Source organism: Culex pipiens, chromosome 3, assembly GCF_016801865.2.
Source record: "Culex pipiens pallens isolate TS chromosome 3, TS_CPP_V2, whole genome shotgun sequence".
In the NCBI taxonomy this organism is placed as follows: Eukaryota; Metazoa; Arthropoda; class Insecta; order Diptera; family Culicidae; genus Culex; species Culex pipiens.
Genome location: NC_068939.1, coordinates 71,518,164 through 71,539,452, shown reverse-complemented (window position 1 = coordinate 71,539,452; position 21,289 = coordinate 71,518,164). Strand labels below are relative to the sequence as shown.

Sequence of the window (21,289 nt, the reverse complement as noted above, 5' to 3'; positions counted from 1 at the left end):
GCACCGTGTAAAAAGTGACAGTTCGTCACTTTTTAGTTTGACTTTGACCAACCAACGGGGTACAAACTAAAAAAGGGTCAAACAAAAAAGTGACCAACCACCGGGGGTTGAGTGTATCACCCTGCTGTCATTGAGGGAGACGCTATGTTATGATTCGTTTTTCTTCGCCGAATGTACATGGCGCTTTTTTCATGATGCTTTTTTTTCGTCACGAGGTTCATGTAGTCTTTTGTTTGACAGGTTGACAGGGCTTTAAACACAGGGACGGCTGATGGCAGAGATTTTGTTTATGTTACTTTATTTAAAATCATGATTAAACAGACTTTACTGAAGTAACTTTTGCTCAGTTTTGGTGGAGATGTAGCTTATTAGGAGTACTTTCAGAATATGCAATAACCCAGAAAGTGTCAAAATGTACATGATGCCTTTTGAAATGTTACCGTCGAATTGTACCATGCATCCTCAAAACTGCATGGTAGCAAAATCATCTTCTCCTCATTGGAGGGTTAAAATTACCATGCGCCCCTCGACATATATGTACTATAGTAACATTGACTACGTAAATCATTAAATTCAAGCGTGTTCTCAATTTACCCCTACAACATGGTACAAATGCGTAATTCGGTATTAATTTAAAAAAAATACCATGGATGGTCTTTCTATGTATAATTCAGAAATTCGACAATTTAAGAATTTGAAATTTAAAAAATCAAAATGGACAAAAAAATATTTTCTATGTTTAAAATTTCGAAAATTCTTCAACATAAAAATAAAATAAAATATTAAGAAATTTCTAAAATCAGAAATGCTTTTCAAAAATATGAGTTCTCAAAAATTTAAAACTTACAAAAATCAAAAACATAAAAATTGATTTGAAATTATTTAACACGGTTCGTAGTAAATTATCAAAAGTTCTTGCAGAAAGTTTCACTCCAAAATTTTTATTATTCCAAAAATTTGGGTCTCTCACTTTTTAACCTAAAATATGACCGAGAATTTGACTCCAAAAATGCTCCAAAGTCCTCTGATTTCAGAAAAAATGTTTTTTCCCATACAAATTCCCATTGAAAATTTAATCGCTTTATTGCGCAAAGTGAGGACTAAACCAATCGTTCCCAACACGCAGAAAAATAAGGCATATTTGAATCAACAAAACGTTTTGTTGATTTGAAAATCATGATTTTTGTTGAATCAACGCTAAACGTCGAAGCAGCTTTTTCAAAACTACAAAAGACTTTTGTGGAATCGAGAAAATCAAGGTTTGTTTCAACGCAATTTTTTCGTTGATTATCTCCAACAAAATTTTTGTTGATTCAAACCTCGTACAGGCTGATTCTACAAAACATTTTTCTGCGTGCAAACTTTGGGGAGTTGTTTAGGACCACAAAAGGAACTGAAAAATTGCTGTGCTCGCTAAATTTGGACAACTTTATTTTTTTTCCATACAACCACATTACACCCTAGTAGACCAGTCTTTTCGAATTCTATAAAACAGCACTCTGCACATCTATCCATCTGTGACTTGCATGAGATGACAGCTTGCAGTTCAGCCCCATCCACACATCGTTCGTGATACAATTTGACAGTTCTAAACGTCAACTTTCGTGTTCCCTTCTCGCTTTCTCCCCCGACACAACCCGGCGGACGGAAAGAGCCAACCCGTGCTCCCGAGCCGCTCTCGTCTTCATATTATTGCCAAATACGACTCATGCTTGTTTTTGGAATTTTTGTCCCCTCTTCGAGACAGGCAACGACGGAGCAGCAGCAGCAGAGTTGGCCAGTTTTTCACCGAGTGCGTTTCTAGAACAGTCGAATCTCGCAAATTTCTCCCGTGTGGCGTGCGACAGGAGAAAAAAATAGTGCAGTCTTTTTTTTTGTGTGCGAGAAAAGAGAACTTAGTTTTGGTTCCAGTGCAAGTTTGCGCGTGAACTAAATCCGGAATTCGTGCGACGTCACTTAAATTTTCGTTGTCGGAAAAAGAAAGCAGCAGCAGCAGCAAACCTCCAAAATGTCCGAAAGCGACTGGGATACCGTGACCGTGCTCCGCAAGAAGGCCCCAAAGGCAAGCACTTTGAAGACTGAAACGGCCGTGAATCTGGCCCGCCGCCAGGGAATCCCTGTGGAGACCAGCCAAAAATGTAAGAAAGTCCGGGTCGGGAGACCGCAATCAATTTCACCACGAGGTTGGGGCTCTCTGCTCTGACTCAGGAGCCATAATAATTTGCCCCCCCGTTGGAGCAGTGACTCTTGCGTCAGATTTCGCCATGTTACTGAAAATAATATTTTTTTAACATGGTGGAGGAGACCGGTTCGATTGATTAAATGATGATTCTTGCGTTACAGTTAATGCCGGCACCAACAAGCAGCATGCGGCACCGAAGAACACCGCCAAGTTGGACCGGGAAACGGACGAGCTGAAGCATCGGACCGTGTCGCACGACGTGGCCAAGCTGATCATGCAGGGCCGCCAGTCGAAGGGGCTCTCCCAGAAGGATCTGGCCACGGTGAGTACTGCGTATCTGAACGAACCCTGCCGTTTTCAAATTGCAAATCAAACCTTCCACAGCTTACTTGTGTAACTAGATTTTTTGCAATTCCGTCGTGAAACTACTTACTTTTCCTGTCATTCTTGAACGACGAAATAGCCTACTTTTCTGTACCAAAAATAACAGAATCGAATAGCAACACTTTTCAAAATAAATGCTGAAAAGTTCTACTTTTCAGCACTGAAATGGGTGCTGAAAAGTTGAACTTTTCAGCACTTGTTTCGAAAAGTAACACTTCAACATTTTTTTGATTCAAACGATTTATTGACAAAATACATGAAAATTCGACTTAAAATTTCACTCAATGGGTGTTTTTTGAAATTGCAAAAAATGTTGTATGGAACTCGTTGCAAAACTTGATTTTTTCAGCACTCGTCGTATTTTTCCAACTCGGTGAACCTCGTTGGATAAATGTACGACTCGTGCTGAAAAAATCCTTTTTTTGCAACTTGTTGCATAAACTACTATTTTTATGCTATTATTTTTCATAATAATTGAAAATAACACATTTTTAAGACCAACTTTGGTCGTGTTTTGACATTCCATCAATTTTTAGTTTTAAAAAATGTTAAGACCAGTACTATAAGTTAATGCAATTTCTTGTGACCTGCTCAATCAAAAACACACAAAAAGGTCAAAAAACATAAATACCAACAATTGATTATTACCTACTTGAGGAAAATAAGAAGAAAAAAAGGTCAAAGTATTATGCCACAGAAATAACCAGAATGGCAGTACAGTTTTAAGTGTGGACATTGGGATGTAAATCTCAGTTTTGCCGAATAAACTGGAAACTTTGAAGAGATTTACGGAATAAGTTCCTGGATGGGTGATGAAATGAATGAAATGAAATTACATGTTCGGGTGTTCTCGAATGTACTGAAATTCTTAATATTGACAAGGGGAGTAATCCCAAGTTGACAAGATCCTTTCAACTCACCCAAAACGTTTGTGGACGAGTGTTGGACGAGCTTAAACCCCGCAACTTCAAATTTATAGCAATGCAGGGCATGTACTGGAAGGGCGCGAAGTCGAAAACAATCTGGCGACCGGCTTCACAGTGTTGGACAAAACGCAGAGTCGTGTGATAGATTGGGAAAGTCGTTTCTTCAATCATCACATCTTCAACGTACATTGTCCACACGAGGAATCATCCGAGGCCGAAAAGGAAGCAGCCGCAACCAGTGAGAATGTGGCACGATATAGACAAGCGCTAAAACAGCAGAAAACGGCCTTCACGCTAAAGTAACACCAGCTGGAGAATCGTGATCGCGCCGAAATGGAGTAGCTGTTCTGGCAGATCGAAACGCGAAAGTTCTACGAGAAGATTAACCGGTCCCGCACTTGGATAGGGCAACTCAGTTGGCGATTTGGAAGATCTGGGTGAGGCAAAAACTACCAGATGAGTGGACGTCGCAGCTTCAAAAAGGACGATAAGCTGGATTGCTGCTACTACCATGGCATCGTAGCCTACAAAATCGCATCAAAGGTGGACAAGTTGGCAGCTTATCCAATGCGCTGTGTTGTGTCTGCTCTTGTTGGTGAGAACAAACATGAACAAAAAATAAAAAAATATCCAAGTTCCAATCCAAGAAAAAAAAGTTTAATAATATACAAATTTAAAAATTCAAAAGTGCAAAAATTCAACATGTTAAAAATTTAAAAATGTAAAAACTCAAAATTTCAGAATTTAAAATCTTCAATCTCCCAAAAATTAATAGAGCAAATCTGGACCTTTCTTGGTTAGGCCCTATATAGTCAAGGCTAAAAACCCAAAAATAGCATGTCTAACGGCAAATCGTGTAACAGGCCAGGTTTTGATGGATCTAGGCTAAATCGACCCTGCTGAGTCCGAATATCGCGGTCACGAAGCCGGATTCCTCAAGGGAAGCGAGATATTCAAGATGGCGACCAATATGGCGGCTATATAAAGAAGTCAACAATATCACAGTATGAAGGTTGTCGACGTGTCGATTTTAACTAATTTGGGGTCGCTGAACCCGAATATGACCATGAAAATCGGTCACGGCGACCCAGGAGCGTGTAACCCAAGATGGCGTCCAATATGGCGAATAGTGAATCTTCAAGTATTTTTAAACAACATGTAACAGGCTTGTGACCGATCAAATTTAACTAATTTTGGGTCGCTGAACCCGAATATGACCATGAAAATCGGTCACGGAGACCCAGGAGCTTGTAATCCAAGATGGCGTCCAATATGGCGAAGAGAAAATCTTCAAGTATTTTTAAACAACATGTAACAGGCCTGTGACCGATCAAATTTAACTAATCTGGGGTCGCTGAACCCGAATATGACCATGAAAATCAGTCACGGCGACCCAGGAGTGTGTAATCCAAGATGGCGTCCAATACTTGAAGATTCTCTCTTTGCCATATTGGACGCCATCTTGGATTACACGCTCCTGGGTCGCCGCGACCGATATTCATGGTCATATTCGGGTTCAGCGGCCCGAAATTAGTTAAAATTGACACGTCGACAACCTTCATAGTGTGATATTGTTGACTTCTTTATATAGCCGCCATATTGGTCGCCATCTTGAATATCTCGCTTCCCTTTAGGAATCCGGCTTCGTGACCGCGATATTCGGACTCAGCGGGGTCGATTTAGTCTAGATCCATCAAAACCTGGCCTGTTACATGATTTGCCGTTAGACACAAGAAAATGAGCCCTGTTTCGATTTCGTGCCTTGACTTATATTTTATAAACAAATGTAAACATTGAGTGTATCCCTCTCACACATTATGTTGTCCACCGGAGTAAGAGGGATAGACTCAATATTTACATTAGTTTATAGTACCTGATAAAAAAAAGTCTGCATAATTAAGATATTGTAAAATATTTTCGATAAATTTCATTGTTTGTGAAAACAGTACTTGTTCGGTAACTGGGCGTTGTTTAACTGGCCACTTAAAAGCAGACAAACGTCAAAAAACAAAAACAAACCGAAATGATCGAGGGGCCAGTGGATGCGAAAGTAAGTTCAACAAATTAAAAATCCTATTTTAAGTTTTATGAAATTTGAAGTTAGACTTAAAGGGAAGTTGAAAGGTGAGCTCTGTGGACAAATCGTCGCCGTCGTGCTAACTTGTCGCACTTGCATTTTGGGTCAATTGAGTTAAGAACGCCATTTTGTGCAGCTAACAATTCCTCACCTTTTGACCTTCACAGATCTCCAAAATTCGGTTCCAATCCTGAGATATTCCATAAAAACCGAAAAAAAACACTCCCTGAAAATTGATGTACGTGCGACAACTGGCCAAAGGGATTTCATGTCAGAACGCATTTGACGCACGTACAAGTTAGAGTACCGTAAGCATTTGTAATTAAAACTCGGGACTCCAGCAACCAACTTCAACCAAACTTTGGGACAATGCACAGAATGGTCAGCCAAACAAAACGTGTTTGTTCTTGTTTACATTGCGTGCTCTAGTTTTTTGTTTAATCAAGGTCAAACATTCAAAGGCGTTTTTCTCGGAACGCCGAAATGGCGGGTGTGACAAGATAGCACGATGACGTCGAAATATAAGCAATCTTTAATTTTACAATTTGTAGAAAAAAATATAATGCATCGGTGGTCCCCTCGTATTTGTTCGTTCAGCCCAGTTAGCATTCGGTAACTAGGCTACGTTCTCAACCCAGTAACCGAACAAGTAGGGGAGTGTGGGGTAATTTGGACACCCTAAGGAAATTGCTCTGCCACGGGCTGTATGGATATTTTAAAGGAATGTGTATGACACCAGAGGATAATAGAGACCATATTTGATAGAAAAATGTCATTCATTTCGATAAATTTTGATGAAAAACCCATTTTTATCGCAAAAATTAAATGGTGTCCATATTACCCCCACATTTTTGTGTGGGGATAATATGAACACCCCTATGGGGTAAATTGGACATGCCTTGTGGGGTAATATGGACATACCTTGTGGGGTAATATGGACACCTTTTATGGGGTAATTTGGACACATGTTAAAGAATAAGTTTAACATTTGATTTTTTGAGAATGTTTTGTATCCTTCAACCTGGTTTTGTAATTGCTTTATATTTTGAAGTGTTGTTTTGCTCACTATATTTCATCAAAGGTTTAAATAATGATTTTGTGATACAACTTTATTTCAATAGGAAGATAACAAATTGTTCAGTGTAGTATACATAATTTAATCATTCATTCTGAAATGATTTAAACCTAGATTTAAACATTGATTCTGGATTAGGCACAAGTATAGTTTTTAGTGATTAAGGTATCGTTTAGATTTATATTTAGATTTAGATTTATATTAGAACTAATTAACCTGAAACTATATATATATATAACATTCTGTGGACCTTCAAATTTAAATAATATTGTAAACCAGCATAGACATTATAAATGTCAAAGAAATTAATTAAAAGAGAGTCTAGTTGAACGCCAAATGTACAGTAATCACATTTTCATCAATTCGAATATTAGAATAAATGTATCTAAATTAAAAAAAGGGGTTTTGTGAAAGTTCTCATTGTCCACATTCCTTTTTGAGTGTTTTGACTTTTTAAATCCCTCTAAATTTAATAAATTCCCTTTAAAAACTCAACCAACCATGAAAGTTACTTTTTTTACCCGACAGGTAGGCTTTCAGGTATGTCCAAATTACCCCACAAGCCATGTCCAAATTACCCCCATAGCATGTTCTATCATAAATTGCAATTTTTGATGAAAAAAAATGATAAAATGCACAATTTTTATACGTACATATCTCAGGCATCGTCCAAGCAACCCCCTTAAACAAAAATTGACTACTTTTTTGCCATATAACCCCTGAAAAACCTTATTTCCCAACCTTCAAATATTAGAACTTAAGGCGGGGCCAACCGGCCTTTGGAATCTTTTACATATTATACCAAAACTACTTAACCTATTCCAACTTTTTTGGTTTATCCATACTCCTAGGCCATTACTAGTACTAGCCTTATCACTTAAATTGCCGCTTTCACTTTATATCCGAATAAAACGTGATTTTTAAAGGGGTGTCCAAATTACCCCCACTGTCCATATTACCCCAAACTCCCCTACTGTAGCTGAACACTTATTTTTGTTTTATTTTGTTTATTTTTGTGTTTGATTTTTAAATGATAGATTTTTTTATCATTATAATTTGCTAAGGTTTTTTTTAATGATTTGTGCCTTTATGATTATTTTTTTGCTTCCTCCTAGACCCACTTTCACGTATACATATTAAATATCTACTCAGGACCAAAATCTGAGCAAATGTCTGTGTGTGTGATGGGATGTTGATAAAAAAAATTGCTCTGGATTATCTCGGAACTGGCTGAACCGATTTTGTCCGTTTTGGACTCATTAGATCGATTAGATCCGTCTTGGGGACCCATAAATCGCAATTAGAAATTATAAAGTTTAGTTAAGTACTTCAAAAGTTATGCTAAAAAACAATTATGAAGTTCGGAAGATTTTTAAAATGGTTTTTGTAAGAATTCATCATGTTATACATTTTTAGGAAGGTATTTAAAAGACCTTTCCAATAACTCAAAAAGATTGAAGATCTAAAAAGTTTGAAATGATATGATGAAACCTGGTCCGGATCTATCATGCGACCTATCGTTGGATAGACAATCAAAAAACCTTTCAAACGCGTCCAAAATATTGAAGATCTGACAACCCTATCAAAAGTATGTTAATGCCTTCCTCACACACCTTAAGGTTAATTAAGTAACCTTTTATTATTATTTTTTTAATTTCTGTTTTTTTTTATGTTCTTAAGAAGGTTCTTCATCTTTGTTAGTTTTGTTTGTTTATTTACGTCTTAAAAATTGTTTAGTATTTTTTATTATTATTTTTCGAAGTTTTCGAATTATTTAAATAGTTTTTATTGTAACTTTTTTTTCAACCGTTTTTTTATTTTCTTATTTAATCATAACTGTTATTTCTTTATACATCCAAATTTTTACAAGAGTGTTGTCTACACGCCTCGTATGTCTGAATAAATTGTAAAAAGGATAACACTCAAACCCCGATGGTTTGACACCAACTACCAACTATCAAACTTTTGTTTTGATAGTGTGCGTTAGCGCCGTGTAAAAAGTGACAGTTCGTCACTTTTTAGTTTGACTTTGACCAACCAACGGGGTACAAACTAAAAAAGTGTCAAACGAAAAAGTGACTAACCACCGGGGGTTGAGTGTATACTGTATATGCCTTAAAATGTCCAAAAACGCATATAAATAATGATCGAAAATAATCTAATCTAATCTAATAGAACACAAGCGCAGCCAGTCCGAAGAAAGCATCCGGGAAGAACTTATGGTTAGATTACGCCTCAAGTTCCTTCTTGTCATTATTAATGATTGCAATACTTTCGAGAACCCCCGAAGTGTATTACACTCATTAAAGCGGCCCGGCCTACTGCGTAGCATTAACCGCATGAGACAGATTCTATGAACGGATCCCACATTTCATAGAACCATCAGGGGAAGAAGAAGAAGCCGGGGACATACCGTACCAACTGGTTCGAGTTATTTATAGATTATAATGGTGTGTGGTGTGTAGGGGAATCGTTGGGGAAGGGATTGTTGTATTATATAGTAAATGACCTTGTGACATTACTTCACCACTACGGAATTAATTCACTCAAGGAGTATTAATCCCTTGGTGGCCGAATGGCTAGAGCATCCGACTTCCAATCCAAAGGTGTGAGTTCGAATCCCACCTGATTCTATGCGTTTTTTGTTCATAAAGTTCATTTACAGTCGAAAAATTTCAAGGAGACCGGTCGGGAAACGAACCCTGAACCTTCCGCTTATGAGGCGGGAGCCGTAGCCATTAAGCCACGGGCCGGTCTCGCATATAAATAATGATCGAAAATAAATAAATAAAAATGTAAGAAAGAAAAAAGCCCGTAAACCTTCGGACGAATGATTCACCTGACATTTTGTAGTTGAATGGTCATACTTGAAGCCAATTGTATGAGTATTTGTCAAAATTTGCCCGAGCTAAATTATCAAAAAATCTTGCTTGAACTCAGCACATATAGCTCCTATCAGTTTGGTATCTTCGACAAAATTGTTTGTTTGGAAATTACTGCCGACCTTTCTGAACATTTTAATCGTCTAAAACCAAAATTTAACATATTTCCCAAAACTGATATTCAACGCAAAGATAAACTTTGGCGCCTTCGATAAAGTTAGTGAAAATTTTTTGCCCTACAACTTTTGCTGGCAGCAGAATTCTGCAGAAGCTACAAAAATTCTACAATTCTGCGGATACGGGAAAAGACCTTCTGATTGCCCGAAATATGAAAGGGCTTGTACAGTTCGTAGTTTACTCGTTCTAGTGATTTTGAATATTTCAATGATTTTTATTTAGTTTTAGCAGGCCAAGGATTGATACCTAAGAGCATGCAATGGCACTGACCTTGTTGCGTGCTCTTCGGTTGACGTCCACGTAAGGAACATCCTGGAAGGAGCGTAACTAACTACATCCGTAGTTCTGTTAGATCATCCGAATTATCTTGATCAGAACAGTATAGCTCTGGTTCCTTGCGAGTGTCCTATTTTCTTACCTCCACGTTGGCTTGGTTTTCATGATGACCTAGCTGGTGGCCTGTGGAAACGGATCGTAAACCTTTGACCACCGCGGGTCAGAGTCGAGACGGCTAAAAGAAAGGGGCGCGACAATGTGGGAAAGGGAAGTCATTTGTGATTGCAGACGGTATTGTTTTGATTCGCAGTATGTTGAGTCAACTGCTGTGGATGTACCTGAAACATCGCACAACGGGATTTCTCTTCTCATCTTTCTCAGCTACCATCTATCTCCTATTTTTATTTTGCTCTACTGATTCGCACTTCACCACTAATTCTTCTGTTTACCATTTGGTTTTGATTTTATTAACTCTTGATTCTCGTATCTCTCAATGCTTGTCACTCTTTTTTTTTTTCCAAATAATGCTGCTTTAACAAACTGTGTGTTTTCTTTAAAATAAACCTTCCCCTAATGTACTAGTGATACCTAGTCTAAATATCATTTGCCTATTCTTTGTTGATTTACTTCTTTATTTATTCATTTGAATAATTTTTTATCTTGTCCATCATAACAATAATCTAAGCTTGTTTGTTATCTCTATTTATTAACTATTGCCTATTTCTACATCTACTACATCAAGCTTATTCTTTTTATTTTTTAACACACAATTATGATTCTCTTACTATTGCTTCTTTATAAAGTATATTCTCCTTTACTGTCTATTGTTTTCTAACAAGTGAGGTTCGAGCCCTTACTCAATTTATGGAATGATTGAAGGAATAACACAAATACTACTATTGTACATTTGCTAAATTTTTATAAAATGCTTAGGTCCAGAAAATTGTAACAAAACACCGCGACATAAGAAATATCAACAGATAAACACGACTTAACATTAGGGAATATTTCAGGAGAAAACAATACACAGTAAAATAACAATTAGTTTTTGAATTCAAACTAAAATAAAACAGTTTTTGCTTTAATGAAAGTTGATAGGCACACTATAGATGGTTAGGCGCTTATACTTACATCAAACCCTACGTAATGTACCACCCCCGGCCGAGTTAAAATGCGTAACCGGAAAAGAAGGTGTGCATGCCTGGCACGAACACTCAAAGCGTGTTCTAGCGTGCTGCTCGTACTGACTCAGAGCAAGGGTGAGATGTAGGTGTAAGGGCAGTGCGTGTTCGTCGGGAACCTAGTGCATAAGATCGGTCAAGGCCCGTTCTTACACTGAAAATTGCGAATTGCGAATTGCGAATTGCGATTTTTATTTAGTTTTAAGTTAGTTGTTGAAGTGATTTTTTTTTCTTTTTTACCCAAATGTATTCGATTCAATGCAATAATGTAAAACAATTTGAAGTGAATAAAATAAATGTGATCAGTTAAAAATAAAACGAAAAATACAACAAAGATGAAGAGCATTAGGCCATACCACATAGCATGTAAAAGAAATGTAATTATTATAAGAAAGTTCAATAAAGACATATTTAATTTCAAAAAAAATTGAATGGGCTTGTCAGTCAGCTTGCATCGTCGACTTGATCGTTAAATGCTGACTAAAGCGCTGTCATGTTAAAGAGACCGTCAGTGAACGTACACGAAGTTGAAACAAACGAATACTGAGCTCGACAGCAATCTTTTGAATCTGCACAAAGGAGAGAGGTGGCGACGCTGGCGAGAGTCAAATGACTGTGAGAGTGACTTTGCGTTGCGCTCATTCGTTCGTGTCAAAGTCAGGCTGACGAATGGAAGAAAATTTCTATTTTTACAAGCCTTGATTTTACCAAACATAATATCCGGTTGCAAAACTCAAAAATTTTTTACTTTCTTTCTTCCAGAAAATCTGCGAAAAGCCCCAGATCGTGAACGACTACGAGGCGGGCCGCGGCATCCCGAACAACCTGATCCTGGGCAAGATGGAGCGCGTGATTGGCATCAAGCTGCGCGGCAAGGAGATCGGCACTCCGTTCACGCCTCCCGGTAAGAAGTGAATGGATGAAACACTTTCGGGAGGCAGAAGCTAAACACATTCAACAGAAAAGAACACACTTTAAACAACACACACACACTTGTAATATTACAAAACACACCACAAATTAATATGAAAGAAGAAATGAAAATTTGAAAAAAGACACAAACTAAACGAGAAATGTGCGTGCGTACTAACAACAGCAGCAGCAGCATTTTGATTCATTTGTCCTGCTTGTGTAGAGGGATAAGAAGCGAGTTGAGCTCCCTTTAAACAAAAAATGCGCGCCACGCTAGTCGTTTGCGCTTAAGTTCGTTCGTCATTAGCAGTCAATCAGTCAGCGTGTGTGTGTGGGAACAAGACAATTTAGAAGGCAAATTGTGCGGTAGGTTTTGGAGTAGTTTGCGAGCCAATTTTATTCGACCATTTTTTGATTCGTTACTTACATTTGTTACTATTATCGCTCGCTCGTAGAGTGCAGAACACAAAATGTGCGGTGTGTAGTTTGTAAGCAGTAGCGATCCAAGTTTCGATGGAGTTCAAATACAGATTAATTGTAAAATCCACAAAAAAACTTTTAACTTGATGTCGATTTTAATTTTGAAAAAAAGAGACTTGCCCTTGTCAGGTTAGCAAAAAAGTCAGTTCTCTTGTTACAGGAAAAAGTAGTCATTCTATCATCACCCCCCAGCTTCCCATCTCAAATGTGTGCTAACTTGTGTGAAAATTCCCAACTAACTCTTCAACCCAGTTCCCGTTTGTCACATGCAGTCCGTGCGTGCTTCTGTGGAAGTCCTATAAAAAAAAATCAACTAACAGAAGCAAAACAAAACTGTTTCGATCTCTCAATATTCCACAGAACATAAGTAGGCCACGAGGAAAGCTAGACGAAAGCTACCGGAAGAGAGAGAGGGAGAGCTGCCGAAGCGGAAATAGCAGAGATCGACCAGCAGAAATTTCCGTTCACGCTCTCTCACTATCTAAAAGAAACAGAGAAAATATGCAAGCTTTGCTTCGCAAGCGAAAGCGGCTCGCGTAAACTAAAATTGTGCATTTGAAAAAAAAGTAACGTAATCTTGGTGCAAAAAAAGATATTTAAAAATTTTCCATTTTCTTTCGAATAAGGAAAAAAAAAACACTTCACTACATATTGTTAGCGCGTTTCACCAGAAGTTTCCATGTTGAGCAAAATTAAATCTTGCGGTAGTAAAGTAAATTTGCAACACAACAAAAAAAAATCAAGCAAACAAAAAATGGTAAAATAGTTATGTAAGCAAACCTCCCCCTCCCCCTACCATCATTACCATTGTCAGATTCTATTGATGATGAACAAATAAAGAAGTAACATTTCATCTGCATCAGTTGTATACACTAAACGACAATCCTAGTTTGTTTTAATCTTGTTGTCCATCAATGCATTGAGAGAAGATTGCATCAGCATGAGCATGGTTTAGATTTGTGTCGCTCCCTTACCCTTGGTGATGTGATGGAAGCAAGGGCGTCTATGCGAAGTGTCCCTACACTCGTTACACTCAACCCCCGGTGGTTGGTCACTTTTTCGTTTCACACTTTTTTAGTTTGTACCCCGTTAGTTGATCAAAGCAAGCTTCCCATGCGCCAGTGCCAACGCACACCGCGGGTTTGGTTTTCTAGCTTCGGTACGTGCCTGAACCCATTTTTGTATTGGTATCTTGGTACATCGTACCAGCGCACCACGACACTCTCGGCTCGCCCCATCGGTTTTGTGTCTGGCACTCACCCATGGCATGAACCCAGCGTGCCGTGGTACGTGTCGTGGTATTGAACCCGTTTTGTACCGCCAGCGCATACCACGGCACGTACCTCGGCTCGTAACGAGTGAAGCACCTTGGCTAATACACCGGGTTCATGCCATGGGTGAGTGCCAGACACAAAACCGACGCGGCAAACCGAGAGTGTCGTGGTGCACTGGTACGATGAACCAAAATACCCCCGGTTCGTGTGAGTCGGGTACGGGTGTAAACCGAACAAAGCAGGCGCAAAGCAAACCCGAGGTGCAAGTGTACCGCGTGTACCGCACGGTGCAGGGAAGCTTGGATCAAAGTCAAACTAAAAAGTGACGAACTGTCACTTTTTACACGGCGCTCACGTACACTATCAAAACAAACGTTGTTTGAATAGGGTCCTAAAGCCCTTTGTAAATTTTTATGTACAACGGTTAAAAACACGATTAAAAACCATTTCTGATCACATTTTTCATTTTAATGCAAAAAAAAAAAAAATTGACAAGACAACATTTTTTCGATGGATCAACTATGGTCCCCTTGGAACGAGCTGTCAAGTAGGAACTTTTTTTTGTCAAGAAGGGCCGTGAAGTTAATTTTTCAAAATTTAATTAAAAATCCATTTTAAATCCTTTGCGGTCGTTCAAAGGGTCATTGTACTCAGAAAAATAAGCTTTATCGTTGTGAACAATAATATCACAAATTTAAGCTTAATTTTAGGACCCAATTATTTGTTTAAAAAAAACGGTACATAGGAATTTTACATACATTCAAAATATTTTTAGCTAAGGGGTTACATACAAGTAAATCGGCAAAAATGTCAGAGTTTGGTATGAGCGCAAACTTAAACTTTATTAAAATCTGTTTTCAGGGCATTAAAATATTCATTTTCGTCTATTAGCAAAATAAATTTGAGACATTTGATTGTATCATTGCCGAGATATAGCTATTTGAAGATAGCAGTTTCAAAAAACGGGTGCCACGATATCTCAATACTGCTTTGACCAAATCGGCTCAAAAATTTTGGTGAAGGCTTGTTAAGCCGGTCCCGTGAGCATGACGAAGGCCGATTTTCAAAAAGTTTATTTTAAAAAAATATAAAAATCTTTTTTTCTGTTTTTCATACAAAAAATGGACAGTTTCTGATTTTTGTATTTTTTCAAAACACTTAATTTCAAAATCGGGCTTCGTCATGCACACGGGATATGTCTTGAAAGTCTTCACCTCAAATTATCAGCCGATTTGATCCATCCCATCACGAGATATCGTGGCACCCGTAAATCAACTCGGTGTTTCGAGAAAAACGCTCACAAAGTTTGACAGTTCGCTTTGCACATGGCAAAACTTTAAACTTCAATCGTCTTCTACTCACTCAAATCATGAAATATCTTTATGAAACTTTCAGGCATGATTGGAAATCATCTTTTGAAAGGATTTAATAAATAATTGGAAATATGAAATTTTGGGATTTTTTACATGTATGTAACCCCTTAAAAATCTGGATTAATATTTTTGAAGTCCCTTGATTTTTGAATTGGGTCCTAAAATGAAGCTTAGATTGCTGATATTATTGTTTACAGCGAGAAAGCTTATTTTTCTGAGTACAATATCCCTTTGAATGACCACAAAGAGTTTAAAATGGATTTTTAAATCAATTTTGAAAAATTAACCTCGCGGTCCTTCTTGACAGAAAAGCTCCTACTTGACAGCTCGTTCCAAGGGGACCATAGTTGATCCATCGAAAAAATGTTGTCTTGTCAAAAAAAAAAATTTGCATTAAAATGAAAAAAAGTGATCAGAAATAGTTTTCAATGGTGTTTTTACCGTTGTACATAAAAATTTACATTGGGATTTAGTACCCAATTTCAAAATTTCTGAATTCAAAAAAAAACCTGAATCGAATATCCTGTGTAAATTTTTGGCAAAACCTTCGGAAATTACAAATAATTTTTTTCTCAATTTGGATTTTCGAAAAAAAAAATGCATTTTTTAATCTTCATCATATCAAATGATTAAATTTGGATTTTTTGGAACTAGGTTTTTGATTTATGAAATTTAAAATTTGTGAAATATTCTTTTTTGATTTTTCAATTTTTAGTTACTAGTTTTAAAAAAAATACTTTTATTTTTTAATTTTTAGTTCAAGAATTTATATTTTATTTTTTTTTGAATCCATGATATTAGAATTTTTAATTTAAAAATTCTTGAATTTGCGAATTTTGAAATTTTTTATTCTGAAGTTTGCATAATTTTTCAAGATTTTGATTATTTGTGTAGTCCTTTGGATTGGTAAGCAAAATTGTACCATTAGTTGTTGAGTTATTGGCATTAGAAAATAGGGGGCTGTTTGGGTGAGAATTTAAAAGCTTCAATTTCCTGCCTGTTTTTCATTTATCCGCTGTAACTCAGCAACCAGAGATCCAATCTTCATTGTTTTTTAGATGAAGTACCTATTAGGACATTTTCTGAATTCTTCGAAACTAATGTTTTTAGAAATGGTCACTTAAAATCATTCTTAAACAGTGCGCTTTATTGAAATTCGTATCAGGTATTTTCTTATATCAAATTCGATTTTATATTAAAAGTTTTAAGTCAACCTTTTTTGGCTAAGATTTCTATTTTTCAAAAATAAACACATTTTTTTCAAATTTCATAACCAAATTTTTTGCCCGTACTTCAAGAAATTAAAAAAGTATGGATGGATGGATGGATGATTGAATTTTTGCGCAAAAATAAGCAAACCTCAATATCGGCAAAACAATTTCTTTTTGCTTTTTTTTTTAGATAGTCCAAATCAATACCTACGGCTTTGCCGAAGACACCAACTTGATCAGATAATTGTTCACAAAGTTACTGATTGATGCTAACAATGATTTATTTCATGACAAAAAATAGCTCAGTTGGTCATAGGGAAGGACCCCACAACGTTGGATCCGAGTTACTAGAAAAATCCGTGTAAAAGTGAATTGGGTCCTAAAATGAAGCTTAGATTGTTAAAAACATTGTTTACAGCGATAAAGCTTATTTTTCTGAGTACAATGACCCTTTGTACGACCACAAAGAGTTTAAAATGGATTTTTCAATCAATTTTGAAAAATTAACCTCACGGTCCTTCTTGACAGAAAAGGTCCTACTTGACAGCTTTTTCCAAGGGGACCGTAGTTGATCCATCGAAAATATGTTGACTTGTCAATACCTTTTTTTGCATAAAAATTAAAAAAAGTGATCAGAAATGGTTTTAATCGTGTTTTTTACCGCTGTGCATAAAAATTTACACAGAGCTTTAGTACCCAATTAAAGAATGTGTAATTTTTACTCAACGTGCGTGATTTCTTTTGACCGTGTACACAAGTGCACGCCCGATGAGCTAACATCACCCACCACCAGCTTCCCTAAAATTTCTCGATTCGACCCTGCCTTGCTGCGCTGTCAAACAAAATCAGTCTGTCAAAATATTCTGCCGAGAGCCCAACAAACAGTCAGCAACTTTTGTAGTTTTCGGTCCCGTTTTTAGCTTGTTTCTTGAAATCCCCGAATAAAAATGCTCGGATTCGAGAATTTCCCCGAGTACGAAGTTCCCGGCGTTCGCCAGGTCCAGTTCTACCCCTACGAATCTAATGGAGGGTAAGTTTATTTGCTTTCGATGTTGTTAGTTTAGTTTCAAGTGAGGTTATGTCTGTTGTTGGATGACAAACTAATTTTGAATCCGGATTCTCTTTTCGCAGGAGTGTGGTGGCCATCGCCGGCGATGACTTTGCCGTGATCGGGGCGGACACACGCGCACGCAAAACAAGCTGTTCCGGCTGTCCGAGGGTACTGTGCTGGCGTCGACCGGCTGCTGGTGCGACACCCTGGCCCTGACCAGCCTGGTCAAAGTGCGCATGCAAATGTACAAGGATCAGCACCAGAAGAACATGACGACGCCGGCCGTAGCGCAGATGCTGTCGATTCTGATGTACAACCGGCGCTTCTTCCCGTACTACGTGTCGAACGTGCTGGCCGGGTTGGACGAGGAGGGCCGCGGCGTCGTGTACAGCTACGACCCGATTGGACACTGCGAAAAGACCACGTACCGTGCGGGAGGATCGGCCGGACCGCTGCTGCAGCCGGTGCTGGACAACCAGATCGGGCTGAAGAACATGGTCGGGGCGAGTACGGAGCCGGTGCAGCTGGGGAAGGCCGTGTCCATCATCAAGGATACGTTCATCTCGGCTACGGAGCGGGATATTTACACGGGGGATTCGGTGATCATCAACATCATCACTAAGGATGGCATCAAGGAAGAGGTCGTTCAGCTGCGAAAGGATTAAGCGGGGTGCCGAGCGCGCGCGTTTTGGCGTGGGAATTCTTTTTTGCTTCAATACACATTAATCCAATAAATTTAAAAATCATGGATAATAACGCGTTTTCAACTGTCCCAAATAAAATAACTAAATATGATCATAAGCATTCGAGCAAGCAGCTGTCCTTCATTTATTTCTGAAAAAAAGTAGCTAAACTTTAAGAAAGAAAAAGGTGAAAGATGTGAAGGCCTGTAATTTCTTTTTTCCAAATGTTAAGTAAAAAACTGATGATTAATAATTTTTAATAACCATCCAAATATACTTTTTTTAATACTCCCTTAGTAGGGAATATTTCAAAACACCCAAAAAATTAAAAAAAAAGGTTCACAGGAACTTTAAGAAGTGACTCCACTAGACGAAAACACATATAAAACTTACACACGAACCAAAAATCATGATTTTCTGAGTTCAATATCTCACTTTTCATACGAATTCTTTATTTCAACCTATTAAACATTTTTTTTGGTTGTAGTACCTGAACTCAAAAAATCATATGAAAAAGTGGGATATTGAACTCAGAAAATCTGGATCAATATTTGAAAGGGGCGGTTCGACATGGCTCTTACGGCCTTTCGTCCCATTTAAACGATTTAATCATGATTTTTGGTAAGGATGTACAGCATTAAATGCTAAATTTTAGTAATTTAAAAGTTTATATATACTTTTTATTCTGCAAAACTATTTTCGACGAATCGTGACGAGTTCCATGTACTTTCCTAGAGGGCTAACTTCACCCTTTCTGCCAAAGACATCTGACAGTTCTGATTCGCGAAAAGTCCATCACAAAAAATAAGGAAAAACATCCCGATTTCGCAAAAATAAGTTCGATTACCTCCGGTTGTGTTATTTACGTTTGATACCAGTGAATCCCTTTTTACGTAATGGCCACCTATCGGTTGGGCATCGTGGGCCGCACGTTCGCCGCCCGGCTTTCGTCGCAAGCTGGCCGGAACTTCACCAACCACTTACGTGAGCAGCAACCCCGGCTCAGTTTGGTTCGATGTTACGCCAGCCCTGTGGGAGGTTCTTCGGCACCGCAAAGCAACTTCCGGCTGGCGGTGAAGGCAATGGCCGTGGGGGCGCTGCTCGGGACGGGTTGGTCCGGGTACACTTACTTTAAGGGGGACGCCGGTGACCACATGATTCACGAGAAGACGGGACCGACGTTTTTGAACCGGTTGCCGGATGTTAAGATTACGCGGAAGGTTGTCAATCCGAAGGATGATTCGGGGCTGGAGTTGGTGCTGTTCCAGTTCCAGACGTGTCCGTTTTGCTGCAAAGTGCGTTCGTTTTTGGACTATAGTGGGTTGTCGTATTCGGTTGTGGAGGTGGACGCCGTCCTCCGGCAGGGCATCAAGTGGTCGGACACGAAAAAGGTGCCGATTATGTTGGTGCGGACCAAGTCGGGGCGGTACGTGCAGCTGACCGATTCCAGCATGATTGTGTCGGTGCTGTCGAGCTACCTGCGGGACAAGCAGCAGGATGTTGGAGAGTTGGCCAAGTACTATCCGTCCATTTCGTACGTGAACGATGCGGGCAGGAAGACGAACGACATCATGAACAAGTACTTTTTGATGCTACAGGACGCAAAGAGGCAGGAGAAGAATGATGCACAAGAGTAAGCAATATTCCCTCATGACTTCTTAAAATCCAACTAACCACTATCTTTTCAGCGAGGAACGCAAGTGGCGCACCTGGGCCGACGACCACCTGGTCCACCTGATTTCCCCGAACGTGTACCGCACCAAGGACGAAGCGTTCGAGACGTTCGAGTGGTTCTCGGACGTGGGCGAGTGGGGCGTGCACTTTCCCAAGTGGGAACGCGACCTGATGGTTTACGTCGGTGCCATGGCCATGTGGGCGATCGCCAAGCGGCTGAAGAAGCGCCACCAGCTGACGGACGACGTGAGGTCACACATTTACGACGCGTGCGACAAGTGGGCCGTCGCGGTGGAGAAGAAAAAGACGCCCTTCCTCGGCGGAAAGCAGCCCAATTTGGCCGATTTGGCGGTGTTCGGAGTGCTGAGCAGTATGGAGGGCTGCCAGGCGTTTAAGGACTGTTTGGACAACAGCAAAATCGGCGGTTGGTTCTACGAAATGAAGAAGGAGGTGATGAGCCACCGGGGACAGGTGGTTTGAGATGAAATTGTGTGTTGATTTTAGAATTGTTGCTATAATAAAATTTATGACTTTAAGATTTCTTTTACATTATTTAATCCGAAGGACCTCAAACCGTATTCGATATAGCAATGGAATTACGTACTGTCGTTCGAGGGTAAATTAACCTCGGCTAGATTTTTTACGTTGAATTACGTCTTACTCGAGTTACTGACTGCGTCAGATTTCAAAACATTAGACATACTATTTATATTGACCGATCCTTCGGTTCCTTTTCGAAAAAAACCCAAAAAAAATTCAGCGTTTTGGCTGTAGTGGCACAATAAAAGAAGAAACTCCCCAATTTTTTTACATGTTTGGAAAGATAATAGTTTTTTTTTTGTAAACTTTTGCTCTTCTACGCATAATCACAAATTGAAAAACGAATCTTTTGCTCCGTGAACTGAACAAATTGGTTGAAATTTGATTTTTAGCCAGCCATTTCTTTTGGTAACGGGAGCAAATTTTTGAAAAAAAAATCCACTCCCATTCAATGGTTTGCAGACCTTATTTGGTCAATATTTTTGAGTCCTGAGTTAAGAAAACGCATTTAAAGCTCATTGCAATTATTGAATCATAATAAAAATGAAATCTTTCATATAAAAAAGTTCAAGATGGTATGTCAGAGACATAACCGAAAGACATAGGACAAAACAATTTGAATGAGTTTTTGGATTGCTAGTGAAATCTGGAATAGGATTATTTTATTTGAATGAATTTTGATACCCATATTGCCACAAATCGTATGGTTCTGTAAAAGGCCCTCCGGGCCCCGGGGGAACCTGCTTTGAGATCACCGGCCACTCCTGGTTGTGGCCACCACTGTCGAAATGGCAATTTTCATGTTCAGTATCAAAAACCATGAATTTTGATACCCATATTGCCACAAATCGTATGGTTCTGTAAATGTCCCCCCAGGCCCCGGGGGAACCTTCTTTGAGGGCAGCGGCCACTCCAGGTTTTGGCCACCACT

The 21,289-nt window shown here is 38.8% G+C and overlaps 3 protein-coding genes across 4 annotated transcripts; all 3 read left to right on the top strand.

The window, feature by feature from the left end:
• Nucleotides 1–1,744: 1,744 nt before the first annotated feature.
• LOC120419525 (endothelial differentiation-related factor 1 homolog) lies at nt 1,745–13,427 on the top strand. Of its 2 annotated transcripts, XM_039582237.2 has the most exons (4): nt 1,745–2,138; nt 2,344–2,504; nt 11,923–12,064; nt 12,913–13,427. In XM_039582237.2, exons 1-4 carry the CDS (start codon nt 2,009–2,011, stop codon nt 12,921–12,923), a joined length of 444 nt encoding a protein of 147 aa, XP_039438171.1. In that variant the 5' UTR covers nt 1,745–2,008; the 3' UTR covers nt 12,924–13,427. The 2 variants fall into 2 exon arrangements, with proteins under 2 accessions (XP_039438171.1, XP_039438170.1); XM_039582236.2 differs by having other exon boundaries at nt 11,923–13,427.
• A 3,826-nt stretch (nt 13,428–17,253) lies between these two features.
• On the top strand, nt 17,254–18,267 carry LOC120419516 (proteasome subunit beta type-1). The gene is given in 3 exon segments (XM_039582216.2): nt 17,254–17,440; nt 17,542–17,588; nt 17,591–18,267. Coding segments are annotated over 3 exon segments (666 nt in total). The 5' UTR covers nt 17,254–17,357; the 3' UTR covers nt 18,127–18,267.
• Nucleotides 18,268–18,912: 645 nt separating this feature from the next.
• Nucleotides 18,913–20,354, top strand: LOC120419540 (prostaglandin E synthase 2). The gene is made up of 2 exons (XM_039582249.2): nt 18,913–19,777; nt 19,833–20,354. The coding sequence occupies exons 1-2, from the start codon at nt 19,041–19,043 to the stop codon at nt 20,296–20,298; spliced, it is 1,203 nt and encodes a 400-aa protein (XP_039438183.1). The 5' UTR covers nt 18,913–19,040; the 3' UTR covers nt 20,299–20,354.
• Nucleotides 20,355–21,289: the final 935 nt, after the last annotated feature.

What these genes read in the sequence shown, in the direction of transcription:
- LOC120419525 (XM_039582237.2), top strand. Translation starts at nt 2,009, where the DNA reads ATGTCCGAAAGCGACTGGGATACCGTGACCGTGCTCCGCAAGAAGGCC. An exon ending in TGTGGAGACCAGCCAAAAAT is followed by an intron (nt 2,139 to 2,343) that starts GTAAGAAAGTCC and finishes CTTGCGTTACAG; the next exon opens with TTAATGCCGGCACCAACAAG. An exon ending in CCCAGAAGGATCTGGCCACG is followed by an intron (nt 2,505 to 11,922) that starts GTGAGTACTGCG and finishes TCTTTCTTCCAG; the next exon opens with AAAATCTGCGAAAAGCCCCA.
- LOC120419540 (XM_039582249.2), top strand. Translation starts at nt 19,041, where the DNA reads ATGGCCACCTATCGGTTGGGCATCGTGGGCCGCACGTTCGCCGCCCGG. An exon ending in GAGAAGAATGATGCACAAGA is followed by an intron (nt 19,778 to 19,832) that starts GTAAGCAATATT and finishes CTATCTTTTCAG; the next exon opens with CGAGGAACGCAAGTGGCGCA.